The following is a 13,749-nucleotide window of genomic DNA, read 5'->3' as shown; positions in this document are numbered from 1 at the left end:
ATCACTAGCACTTACTATAAACTGGTGTGACCATTAACTGAACAGTTATATCACACATTGTCTTAATGTATACATACTAGGACTTCTTCCGAGATACGAGTAAATATAATCTTCTGGCAAATAGAATAAAAAAGATGCCATCGAAAAGAAGCTTGATAACATTGTATGAAGGCAACAAGAATAAAATGATAAAGACACTTTCTGGTATAATACTTAACCCCTTTAGTCCCATCACATGATTTTCTTTAGATTTAGAGAAACGACTGATGGTGAAGGGATCAGAAACGAACTTCATTAACTGCCACTGTAACGAGAAATGTCCCTTAAGTTGAATTCTAATAATTTGGTGGTTGCAAAAATAAGTGAATAATACGTCACAGTAGTGGACAGGTTTGGCTGATTTTTCAGCTGTACTGTTGTCAGCAAAAACCTGTCAAATCCATGGGTTCTAAAAATCAGTCTCTTGAACTTGAATCAAACGACACTAATGAAAATGACTTGTTGCTAAATAATATAATGAGCATCGGTTTCTACAGAGGACGGACCAGATTAATTTTCAAAGTTCATGGAAAAGAGGAGAAGTGACAAATGATGTTGTCGACGGTATATCTTACATTAGTTTTAACCAACCCGCTGTTATTACTGTTTTTTGTTTGTTTGTTTTGATTTATTTAATGTAGTTGTGTGTGTGTGTGTGTGTGTGTGTGTGTGTGTGTGTGTGTGTGTGTGTGTGTGTGTAGGGAGGGATGTCGAGAAGGTGAAGAGAAACACAAAATTTGGCCAATGCCCTCTGGGGTGGGGGGAAAATGGGAGCATGTATAAAACAGGGCTTGCTATATGTTCGAAAATTGCCTTACCAATGTTGTAGAAACATTTATAAGGTGATTTCGTTCAACAAGTTTTTCTTTTTAAAAATCCTTGGTTTAGCAGTTTAAAATCAAATTGTTTTAGCAATTTAAAATCAAGTTATTAAAAATTCACATCCGGTCAGTGAGAACTTATATGATACTGTAAATTAAACTTGCTTGCCCGTGTTTTTCCTTATAATACTTCTTAAATGTACTGGTATTTACTAACAAGCTGATATTATAAATAATTGAAAATCCCTCCTTATTTTCGTAGTTCACCCTATAAGCCATTTACTTTTAGGGCCATACATTCAGCATATTGCATTTCGTCACCACATGAGTCTCGCCAAATAAATGATGCAGTACATTTGGAAACAGTCTTTTCAAGCAGGGGGGAAAATCCTTGGGATCCTTAAGACTCCCACGGTCCTATTTTTTGAACGCAGTATGTGACCATGTTTTTGCCACCTCCATATGATTTTATAAATATCCTTTAGCCCGGAGAGAGGTGACAAGACTTCTGCTGCCGACTGTACATGACTACAGTATAACAAAGTCGCCATATCCCACTCATGGGTCTCTTTCTCTTCAACGGTCGGTATGGCTGACTGGTCATTCTCTTCAGTTAAATAATATTATCTCCAGGCTATTTCTTTTAAACCGATGAATAATTTTCAAAGTGGAGGAGTTAGATACTGTATATCCTTCATTAATTTCTTGAACGAGAGGTTGCTATCTCCTGGCGATTTTTTTCAGCTGATGTGAGGCTTTTCTAACAGGAGTCAGATATAGTGTTCATTCATCCGTTCTTATTTAACAAGTTAAATAAATTCGTCAACAGGTAGCAAGAATATAATTAACTGATGTACTGTGATATATACACCTACCAGTAGCATAAACAGCCACATCCTCTCCCCCGTGGGTTTCTTCCCCTGAAACGGTGGGTACGGCAGACTGGGACACAAAATCCTTGTCAGTCGTATCTACACCAGTTAGGTTCCTCCTCTGTACCTGTAATGAAATTGCGTACGATTATTACAATGTATGGTGTGTCGCCCACTGTGTGAGTACAGATCTATCCATAAGCGTACAAGGTCAGGAGTCTGCATTGGCGGCAGCTCCCCCAGGCAATGGATATTGTGCCTTTCTCAGAGCAGAAGTTGATTTTTTAGGACAGATCCATCTGATGGTGCACTGGTACCTTTAGATGTAATTATGTTTAACCCTCCCCATCCCGGCAAATTTTTCACCAATGACCCCCCATCCATCCAGGCAGATTTTTAAAAAGTTGTATTTGGCTAAAACCTCTGCTTTTTATGAGAAACATCAAAAATTCAGAGAGCAAGTGCTCAGTTGAGTTTAGAAATACCAAATACAGGCATCAGTATCCCCACCTTGGTACCGTGTTCTCTCATGCCAGGCTCCAGAGAAAACGTCGTCTTGGGAGGGGTAACTATATCAAACCACTCATTATATGTAAATATTTATTTGGTACGAATTTATATGTAGTAGAAGAGTGTATTGCTTTTCACACAATAATATAGATGATATAAGCATTGTTCACTCACCAAAAACATCAACATATGGCACCTTCCTTTACAATGTTACCGCCTCATCATTTCTGCTTGTTTCTTCCTCTGGCTTCTTTTTTCCTTTGTCCTCCACCTCAGGAATCACTTTCGCCTTGAATTTCATCATTGGAGAGACCGTGGTGCGACATGTCTTTACTGGCCAAGTCACTGCTAACAGTTGAGTTGCCGAGAAAATGGCGTGCAGGGGGGAGGGGAGGTCAGGTGGGGCCAGGCGGTATACCTGCCTGGCAGTGGGTAAAGGAAGGTATCCCACATACGCCTACCAAAAATCACCCGTGAAACTTGAAAAATGTGCAAATGACGGACCTCGCAATTGCAAAACGTATGGATACGTCATTGGGTATCACCGTGACAAAATGTCGTGACATATCCATACGTCAATGGGACGCGGCAAGTTAAAGCTATTTCAGTCACCACATTATTAAAACAGTAATCTCCTTTATGAGCAAGGGTAAACTGATTTAATTGTTTTTGTTTTGTTCCAATACATATTCATTATTCATTATGAGTTTACATGAGATTTTAAGCATCTTAATTGCATACAAATTATTTCTAATACAGTATAAACAAAAGTATTCTTGCTCTTTTTTTTTTTTTTATGTCTGACTCTGGGCATAGGCTTCACAGCCTGCTCCCAAGGCCCAGTAGTTCTCCTACATTCCATACACCTCTACATGTCACCACTTCGGCACTAACACCCACCATTCATATTGAACACATGCTAGGGCTGTCTCATACAGGACTGGTGTATTGATATTACCAGGGGTATTTTTACGACATGTCAACGGGTCTTCTGGTAGATCGGTAAAGTCTGATTTTATGAAATTCACATCCTTAAACTGTTCCTTGCCCCAGCAGGGATTTGAACCTGTGTCCGGTAGGACTGCAGGCCACCCTTCTATCGACTGAGCCATTATCAGGACAAACTCCTCTCTCTCCCTCGATGAAATGCCGGTCTGTACGCTTATGGATCTATCTGTAGCCAGACACCTTAATCTTGGAGGGGGCAGCCACAAACGAAAAGACTCCATCCACTCTGTCATCCGCTGTCAGACTACCCTCCTAACTCACACTTCATCCCCCCCCCATGTCTTTCTTGATCTCCCCATCATCCTCTCTTCCCCCATCTCACTTACACTCTTCTAGCCAGTCTCTCATTCTTCATTCTCTCCATGCAGCCAAACCATCTCAGAGTACTTCTCTTAACCATTTACAGCACATCCATATAGACACCACAGTGCTCCTTAACTTCCACATTGTCTGTCTTTCTACGTAACTCCACATGCTCCTCTCAAATAGCTCAGTTCCACTGGTCTCATTCTTATCACCCTCCAAAAGAGCCTTATCTGCTCTTCAATATGTAAGACTGGGGATAACAGTGATCATGCGACGAATGCCTTACTGCCATGCTCACTTCCCTCCTTCTTATCATCACCCTCAGTGTAGCTGCAACCTTTCTTTGCTACTTAACTCTGTCTTGCACCTCATCCTGTAAACTCACAGCTTTGCTCATCACACTGCCTAAATATCTCAAACCACTGACATTCTTAACTTCCTGACCATTCAGCCTCTCTCTGCACTCCATGACTTCAAGGATATAAAAAATCATGGCTTTACTGCTATATTCACTTTCAAATTTCGTTTCTTACACACACACACACACACACACACACACACACACACACACACACACACACACACACACACACACACACACACACACACACACACACACACACACACACACACACACATTTATCAAATCTTGCAAGTATCACTCATCTTCAGGTAAGAGAATAGTACCTCTTGGTAAAATATTTAAGCAAGCAATAAGCACATTGTTAAATATCTTGAATCTAACAACCTAAGTAGTGACAGGCAGTTGGTTTTCGCCATGAAAGATCCAATGCTCAGTCTCTTGACTCACACCATCACAGTCAGCTGACCAACATGGAGAATCCCATGCAGTATTCCTTAATATTTCTAAAGCGTTTGACAGTGTGGCACCGTTTGCTTCTATCCAAACCCCCTTGCTATAGCCGATCATCTTTTGTTCCACTGATTTCTTCATATCTCAGTGACAGAAAGATAAGAGTAAAAGCAGATGATGTATATTCCTATTTCCACTTGATTAATGCCGGCGTGCAACAAGGCTCTGTTTTGGTCCAACCCTATTCCTAATTCATATTAATGATCTCTTATCTGTCACTCATAATCCTATTCACTCATATGCAGATGAGATAACACTTCACAGTTCATTCACACTTAAACACCCATTTACAAAGTTTAATGTATGTAACTCACAACTCAGTACAGCACTTTCCATAAATCAAGACTTGTCTGAGATCAATGAATGGGGAAAAAATAACATTGTGTCATTTAATGCTACGAAACCAAATATGTACAATTGACTAATAAATAGATATTGCATGATTCCTATATTACCTTCAATGATACTAATATTCCCATATCTAAAAATATTGAAATTCTCGGTGTTTCATTTAACAATGCCCTCAGCTAGACCTCTCATGTCTGATCACTTGCTAGAACAGCTTCAAAGAAACTTGGATTATTGTACAGAGTCCGTAACTTCATCACTGAAGAGCAGTTTGCTATAATTTACTACAGTCATGTGTGCTTTCAGCTGGTATGTTGCTCACCCTTTCGGAGTGGATGTGGAGAGGCTGCATTAAAACATCTGGACAAAATTCAGAAAAAGTTGTTATAATTATTAACAACCCTGCTGTTACAAATAAACTACCTCCCCTATATGTAAGATGGAGTGTTGTCTCCCTTGCATTAATTTACAGATATTTTTATGACAATTGCTCATGCGAAGCTGCATCCAGTGTGCCACCTCTCCATGCCTTCCTCCGCGCTACACGGGCATCTGATTGCTCTCATGACAGGACTTACACACTGCCATATTGCAGAACATCTGCCAATCAGAATTCTTTTATTCTCCGAATTGCATCTCTTTTGAACTCGCACTCCCAGAGTGATTTACTCCTTAATTTAAACCTACGGCTGTTCAAGTCCAACTGTTACAGATTTTTTATGAATGAAGGACACCTGTAATATGGTGTATGGATTATTTTTATCCATTTTTTCCTTCCTCTGTTCATCTTCTGTAGAAAAAAAAAAATCGTCAGCAAATAACATTACAGACAATATCCAAATCCTAGCCTTTCTCGCAACAATACTCAAACATCCACACCCCTATTTTCTATTTCTTTTATAAAACAATACGCACAGCTGCGGATATAAATGTCGACCCACCAGACTACGATAAATAAATAACATTGTGAACAATGATTTACGAAAACCAGCGATATGATCTTAGGAGGCCATCAACACTCTCAGAACATTAAGTGTTTTAAAATAGTTCATACAGTGTATAAAAATGGTCTATGTTTGTGTTTGCAGCTGTAAAAAAAAAAAAAAAAAAAAAAAAAGTAGCTTGATACCCAAATTATCAATACAACCTGTGATGCCCGAAGCAGCTGAGCCAGCAAACACCCTCGCCATGGCAAAGGCGTCTGTGAAAATCCACCAACCAAACCTTTAATGCCCACCAGGAGCATAAGAACCCCGACGTAAGTCAATTAGTATGGATAATTAAGGCTAGAGTGACCAATCGTTCGCCCCCCCCCCCTCCTCTGTAAACATCAAACTTAACAGGTATCTCATAAGCTGAATTTTCATCCCAAAATCACAATGAATATACTCAGAACTGGGATAGTATGAGTAAATGAAGGCTTTATTTAACCTCCCTAGTTTGAATAATATCTCTGAAGCTGCATAAAATTGTCTGGTGGAAGCAGAAATAGATTATGGAAGGCATAGTTGGGCTCAAGGAGTTGACATATGTTTATTTGAAACTCTTACTACTTACAGGTAAGTTTTTAGTTTAAAGGATATATTTTACAGTGCAGAAATGTATCTCCTTACCTGAGAAAACCAATTGGAGAAAGCAGGACTACAAGAAAAGTGACGCTGTGTTAGCTTCGGGAGAGGTATAAGAAGACGACGTTAATGAATGCTATAGGGTATTGTATATGATCGCTTCACTTCGAAAGCAATCTCCTAACCTGGATATAGCCACCTGGAAATAACACGAAAAAAAGGAGAGAGTATAGTCCTTTTAGCTACGGAAGAGGCTAAGGAAGGCTAGGGTGTTAATAACCTCTCAACTTCGATAGGTAACTCATACGCTGAATAAAGTCCTTTGGAGACATCATGGAGAGATTAAAACTAGACATCGTTGCAGCTGAGGAGTTTCAAGCCATGCAACACTTACTTTTTTGCCATCCCAGCTGTAGAAGAAGCCTGGCCCAGTAGTGAACATGAGAGGCGTGTAGGGCAGACCGTCGGTGACATACTTGAACGTAGTTACACCTGTTTGGGCCAGGCCATTGATTAGAAATCTGTCATCATCATCATCATCATCATCATCATCATCATCATTATTAATTTTTTTCACCTAAACGCATATGAGGACTGAAGAAAAAAATGAGGAGAAAGAAAATACGAAAGTAGGAGAATCATCCCCATCATCATTCTGACTTCCTCATTATCACCGCCACCATTATCATCATCATCATCAGCTGCAGTAGTAGTAGTAGTAGTAGTAGTAGCAGCAGCAGCACAATGATTTCCCCACCACCACTGCCACCGCCATCATCATCACCATCACTCTGACATTCATTTCCACCTAAGGATGGTGTGAAGTGGAATCCAGGAGATAATGAAAGTACCAAAGTTGGATAACAAACATCACCACTACCGTCATTATCATTATCATCCTCGGCGTCGGTATTATCGTCACTATCATCATCGTCACCATCGTCATTATTATCCTCTATGTCGGTATTAGCGTCATCATTATTATCGTCACCATCATCATTATCATCCTCGACGTCGGTATTATCATCATCATCGTCATTACTTCCATCCTAATACTTTTCTTTTATCAAAGAAGGAATAAGGCGGAATTTAGGGGGGAAAAAAATAGAAAATTCGACAGTGTGAGAACTATCATGAGCATGTAAGAAAATACTAAGGGAAAAAAGGGCTTAGGATTAATATTTATGGACTGCACAACGGGCATTAAGGGAGATAATCAGTTTTAGCAAAGTTACACTCTTCCTCCAGAATGCGACACACAACAGTCGAATTTACAATCAGGTCCGGTACAATCGAAAGCAATAATAAGCCGCCCACGACAGGGGGAAAAAAAAAAGAAAACAGTCCAAGGAATGACTCGTTCACTCTGAGGCGAACCAAATATCAAAATAGAGTAATCTGATACATTACTAATATGCCGGGACTTGAACCCGGGACTCTCAGGTGAGAGCCAGGCAGCATACCACTACAACACGACCAGGTAAATAACTCGCTTTGTCACAATCTTTTAACCAACGTCCCTCCGCCCCCACTGTGGGCATCAAGAGGATGAGTTAACCCCCTGGCACTCGGGCAAGTAGATGCTTTTAATCTATCCTAAGCACTTACGACAAGTCAGAATGAAGCGAGAAACCTGTACTGTACACAAGAAAACTCATTTGATAAATTACTAATATGACGGGAATCGAACCCGGGACTCTCAGGTGAGAGCCAGGTTGTGGTACTCGTATGCTGCCTGGCTCTCACCTGAGAGTCCCGAGTTTGATTCCCGGCATAATGGTAATTTATCAGGTGATTTTTCCTGTGTACAGTACAGGTTTCTCTCTTCAAAATATAGTAAATATGAAGGTGAGTTCAGAGTGAGACAATGGAAAGACAATGGGGGAAATTATGCATGGTTTTGTGCTGGGGTGGGTAGGAGGAAACTCATTACTTTCTTCGTCTCTGCCTAATTCTCGTAATTACTCAGAACCGTAGTTCTGAAACAGGATGTCGCCAGATGATTTTGGAAGGTCGTGAGACGATTCCTAATATGTAAAAAAATGAAACATCATTACATTATTTTTTAAATGCAGGGATAGGTAAGTTTGTGCCAGATTTAAAATAGATAGACAGATAGTTAGACGACTGATAGATATACATATAGACAGCTTGACAGATATAGATACATATAGATAAAGACATAGAGGTGTGTGTGTGTGTGTGTGTGTGTGTGTGTGTGTGTGTGTGTGTGTGTGTGTGCGCTACAATGAATGCGTAGTCTTTTCTTACATCGATGTTTGTGCAGTATTGTAATTATACAACACGCTAAGCTACATTACTTATGTGCAGTGCATCGGTCCCTTGGTTTAGAGCAGTGTTATGTCTCTGTGTGTTTTTCTGCGATGGAAACTAAAGGAGAATATTGCAGGGCGCTACATAGGTGGCTAACAGGGGTAACTTTTTAACGAGAATTTATATGTGAGGTTTAAAGTTGCTAAAGTGGCTCTTCTTATCGCCAAAATTAGAGCTAATCAAGTCACGAATCAAGTTAACATGGTGGAGCTGGGGGGCTGGGGAGGAGGGGAAGATTTTCGTAGATATTTTAATTTATCTCCCAAAGCATATCAGTATTACAGAGGGTCCAGTGGGTGGCTGATGGTTGGTTGGGATGGGCAGGTGAACGAGGTAGGTTGACAGGGTGGGCGTGTGGGTGGATGTGGCGGGGCTTGTGGCGGGGCTGGGTGTGTGGATGTGGGTGAGGGTGCGGGGTGGGGTAGCACCAGTGGATAAGTGGGTGAGTAAGTGGACAAAGGGGTGGGAAGACAGGGTAGGTGGGTTGGTGGATGAGTGATTGGGCATGGTAGGTGGGTGGGTGGATGAATGGGTGGGCATGATGGGTGGGAGAATGGTGTGTGGTTAGTGAGAAAATAGGTCCGTGGGGAGTAGGTGCATGGGCAGGTTGCCCTGGAGAGGAAACGTGGGTCCATAAGTAGCCACGCACTGTGTGCATAACCACTTTTTTCGCTGCTGCGCATCCCCCCCCCTCCCCCGGCCGATATCCACGGGGTCGACCTGCACTGCAGCCGCACGTTTCACTTTCAGTTTGGGCCTGGCCTCAATGGAGAGGAGGTGTGTCATGCTCCCGCCTCCCATACCTTAGCGACAGCGAGTCTGCTGGTGCCTTTTCCAGTACCACCTTAACTGGTATGTATGTTTTTAACTTCCATGAAAAGTTGCCAATTAGTGCTATACAGTCCAGTGAACTATAAAAAGGTTTATGATACTCATAGGCAGCTTAGCCAGACGTTTCAGTCACGCGATACAACAGGTAGTTTTGCCTAGTGATGCCACATGTAGGCACAGGAATCTTTATTCTACTTTTTTTTTTTTTTTTCAGCTGTCATCATAGCTCCCGATTTACTCTCCATGGAGGAGGCACATGCCGTCCTTTTTGCCAGTGATGACGATGCCAGTGACGTGGGCGAAGAAACCTCACAGGTGCGGAAGTGGACGACGTTCGGGATGATTGGGAGGTGGAGGGAGGGGAGGAGAGTGAGGTCACTCCGTCCATGTCCCCCAGGCCACCCAGAACCTCCCGGCCTTTACCCCGCCACCTACTGCCACCACCCCTGCCTCAACCAGATCTATCTATCTATCTATCTATCTATCTATTGCCAGACGCCTCAATCCCGTTTGGGGTGGCCACAAACAAATCGCCTCCAAGTCGCCCTGTCCCCCGCCATTTCACTGCCCTACTCCCAACTCATACCCCCCTCTCTCATATACCTCTCCACCCCATCCCTCCATCTCATCCTCGGCCTCCCCCCCCCTCTTCCTCCCTCCACCTCACTCACATACACTCTCTTCGTCAGTCTTTCACCCTCCGTCCTCTCCACATGGCCAAACCACCTCAGTGTGTTCCTCATAACGCTTCCTATCACATCCACATCCACACCACAACGCTCCTTTATATCCTCATTCGTCAGCCTGTCTCTCCATGTGACTCCACAGGCTCCTCTTAAATAACTCATTTCCACGGCTCTCACTCTTGACTTGTGTCCTTCCAACAACGTCCAAGCTTCACTTCCATACGTTAGAGTTAGTATCACAAAACTGTCATGTAGTAACTTTTTCACTTCCATGCTCACTTCCCTGCTTCTTATCACTGCTTTCAAAGAACCAGCAACCTTTCTTCCCTGCTGTACCCTTTCAAGCACATCACCCTCCAAACCTCCATCCTTACTCATCACACTACCCAAGTACTTAAACGTACTCACATTTTCCAATTCCTCACCATCCAACCTCGCTGTACATTCACTGACTTCACCTCTCTCCAAGACCATCACTTTACTCTTCCCTACATTCACCTTTAGATTCCGTTTCTGATACACTCTCCCAAACTCATCCACCAAGCCTTGCAGCTCCCCTTCGTCTTCACCCAACAACACAGTATCATCTGCAAACAACAGTACAGGGAGTTTCCAAACACTATCCTCTCTCACCAGGGCCACTCCAACATCCACTACCCTACCTTGTACCTCTTTTATTACCCCATCCATGTACAGATTGAACAACCATGGAGACATGACACATCCCTGTTTCAACCCAACTTTCAAAGAGAAAAATTCACTTAATTCACCATCCACACGCACTGCAGCCTTCGCACCATCGTACATACTCTTCACAGCATTCAACAACTTCCCATCTACTCCATATATTCTTAACACTTTCCACAATCCTTGTCTATCCACCCTGTCATATGCTTTCTCCAAATCCATGAAAGCCGCATACAACTTCTTTCCCTTCTCTAGAAACTTTTCCACTAAAGATCTAAGAATGACTATCTGATCTACACAACCTCTTCCCTTCCTTAAAGCCTCCCTGTTCTTCTCCAACTAATTTCTCTGTTCTTTCTCTAACTCTGTCAATAAGTATCCTATCATACACTTTTCCTATCATACTAAGAAGACAAATGCCCCTATGATTACCACACACTTCTTTTTCCCCTTTTCCTTTGTACAAGGGAATAATTATACCTGACTTCCAATCCTCCGGGACTCTACCTTCCTCCCAGGCCAATCTGCACATCTTCCACATCCATTCTACTACTATCTCTCCCCCATGCTTCAGCATTTCACCACACACTCCATCAATTCCTGGGGCTTTCCCCGATTTAACTTTCTTCATTGCTTCCACAACTTCTGTCCTACTGATTTCCTCCTGTCTTCTCACCTCCCTCCTTCTTTCTGAGATAATATCATCAGATCTTGACCATAATACTTTTATTAGAACATTAAGGGATGCCAATATTGACATACTGAAGTGTTGGGTAGCCGAAAATTTAAATTGGATCCCTGATACCTGTGTGGTTTGTGGAAGTCTGTTTGATATAATAGAAGGGGCTTCACCTGAAAAGATTTTAGATGACCTCGGAGCTTTGGTGAGTGAGTTGAAGGCGAAAAATGAGAATATGAGTATTTACACATGCCAGCTTGTGCCCACTTTGCACTCCGATACTATGCAGGCCATAATTGATGACGTCAATAACAAGCTATTGAAATGGTGTGCCACGAATGCTATTTTTACCATTCACACTGATAAAGTTTTCAAACTGGGCACAGGTGAAATTGATGACATGTGCTTTACCATAAAGAAGAAAAATAAGGGGCCTATCTTAAATAGATTTGGGGCTATACGTCTATTGAGGAGTATAGACAAGGAGTGTCCTAATTTCAAACTATGCTCTAGCTGGGACAGGGATAAATATAACTTTGAACCTTATTATAGTAATAGAATGTTTAGGGTTTCTTATAACAACTACGAAAATGCAAATAAAGACAGATATACTCCTGGAAGAACACAAACTGGTGTTATTACCAGGAATGCTCGTCACCCACCCCACACCCGCACCCACACTATGGGTTTCAGGAATAGAAATGACACGAATCACACCCAAACGTTCGTTAACACACACCCTCATGCTGCTGGGTTAGGGAAAACGTCGAGGGACAGATGTAACTCGGCACCAACCCACGCTGCCACTACAGGGCCCGGCGGAGGGTCGGGGGATAGGAATAGTTCTGCTCCCACCCACACTTACTCTACAGCTTTAGTGGATGGGTCAGGGGACAGGCACAACTCAACATCCACCCACACTATCACTACAAGAGGTGGAGGAAGACTGGGAGGATTTGTGGGCAGTTATCACCCGACCCAGCACCATTCCAGCACCTACATTTCGGGGTCTGGAGTATGGAATAGAAAATGTTCACCTTACAACCACACACCTTATGTAATGTCTGAGGTTCATGAGACACAGTATGATGACATGCAACATGAACGAAACGAAAGGAATTGGTGCGCTGCTTCTAGAAATCAGTCTGAGACTGAACTTCCTGATTTCTATAGAAGCAAGAAGGTGGGGTGCTACAACTGTGGAGAATTCAATCATGTGCAGGTAAACTGTAGGTTTGATCACAAACTTCAGTGTGCCAATTATCAACGTCTGGGACATAAGAGTCGCCTATGTCGGTACTATAGTACATAGGGGGTTGGCGAAGTAGCACTTGCCAATGTAAACACTAAAGGATATTTTTTAACTATTGAACATATTAATGCTCGATCATTACAGTGTAATTTGGATGAAATAATATTGTTATTGAAAGACAGAAATATTGACATCCTGTGTATTAGTGAATCATGGCTTGTTCCCATTACCCCGAATGATTTTGTTAATATACCAGAGTATAAGAATTACGATGTGACAGTGGCCGTGGAGGTGGCGTATGCATTTATATCAAGGATGTCTTATCAGCCAATGTCATAGAATTAAATGTTCCTAAGCAACCAGGCATTGAAGATGTCTGGGTAACGGTACAGTGTCGCAAATTGCCAGCCATTATTGTCGGATGCATGTACCGACACCCTAAAGCTCCAGTTGCCACTTTTGATTATATACAGGATACATTTAGATCAATTTGTAAGCGAAATAAAACATTTTTTGTTCTTGGTGACTTCAATGATAATCAATTTGCTAATGATAACAAGCTTAAAAAGATCTTAAAGCATAATAAATTAACTCAGAGAATAGATAAACCTACTAGAGTCACACCTACGTCTGCAACATTGCTGGATCTTGTAATCACTAACAAACCTGGTGTCATAAACAGTTATGATGTTATTCCCCAAGTAATTGCAGATCATGATCTTATTAGCATCTCAGTAGATATTAGTAAACCTAAGAGACCGCCCGTTGTTCGAACTTTTCGTCACCTTGGGAACTACCACAAAGTCGACTTTTGTCTTAGACTTCTACAGAGCACAGACGATTTTGATAAGATTTTGAAAACTGATGATGTAAACACACAAGTGAATATTTTTGCTGATACTTTTGTTAATTGTTTAAATGCCTGTGCTCCTTT

The 13,749-nt window shown here is 41.8% G+C and overlaps 1 protein-coding gene across 1 annotated transcript in view; it reads right to left on the bottom strand.

Annotated features, from left to right (window-relative positions):
- LOC145394740 (alkaline phosphatase-like) overlaps positions 1 to 13,749 on the bottom strand; it is a 315,874-nt gene that overhangs the window by 47,875 nt on the left and 254,250 nt on the right. The window contains exons 10-11 of the mRNA XM_080268520.1: positions 6,741 to 6,838; positions 1,736 to 1,859 (exon numbers count right to left, since the gene is read on the bottom strand). Of these exons, the coding sequence (XP_080124646.1) occupies positions 1,736 to 1,859; positions 6,741 to 6,838 (222 nt within the window). The remainder of the gene's footprint in view (positions 1 to 1,735; positions 1,860 to 6,740; positions 6,839 to 13,749) is intronic.

This window comes from Coenobita brevimanus, chromosome 28, assembly GCF_032717465.1.
Source record: "Coenobita brevimanus isolate Jiangsu-jjx chromosome 28, ASM3271746v2, whole genome shotgun sequence".
In the NCBI taxonomy this organism is placed as follows: domain Eukaryota; kingdom Metazoa; phylum Arthropoda; class Malacostraca; order Decapoda; family Coenobitidae; genus Coenobita; species Coenobita brevimanus.
This window is presented reverse-complemented; position numbering and strand designations above follow the sequence as displayed.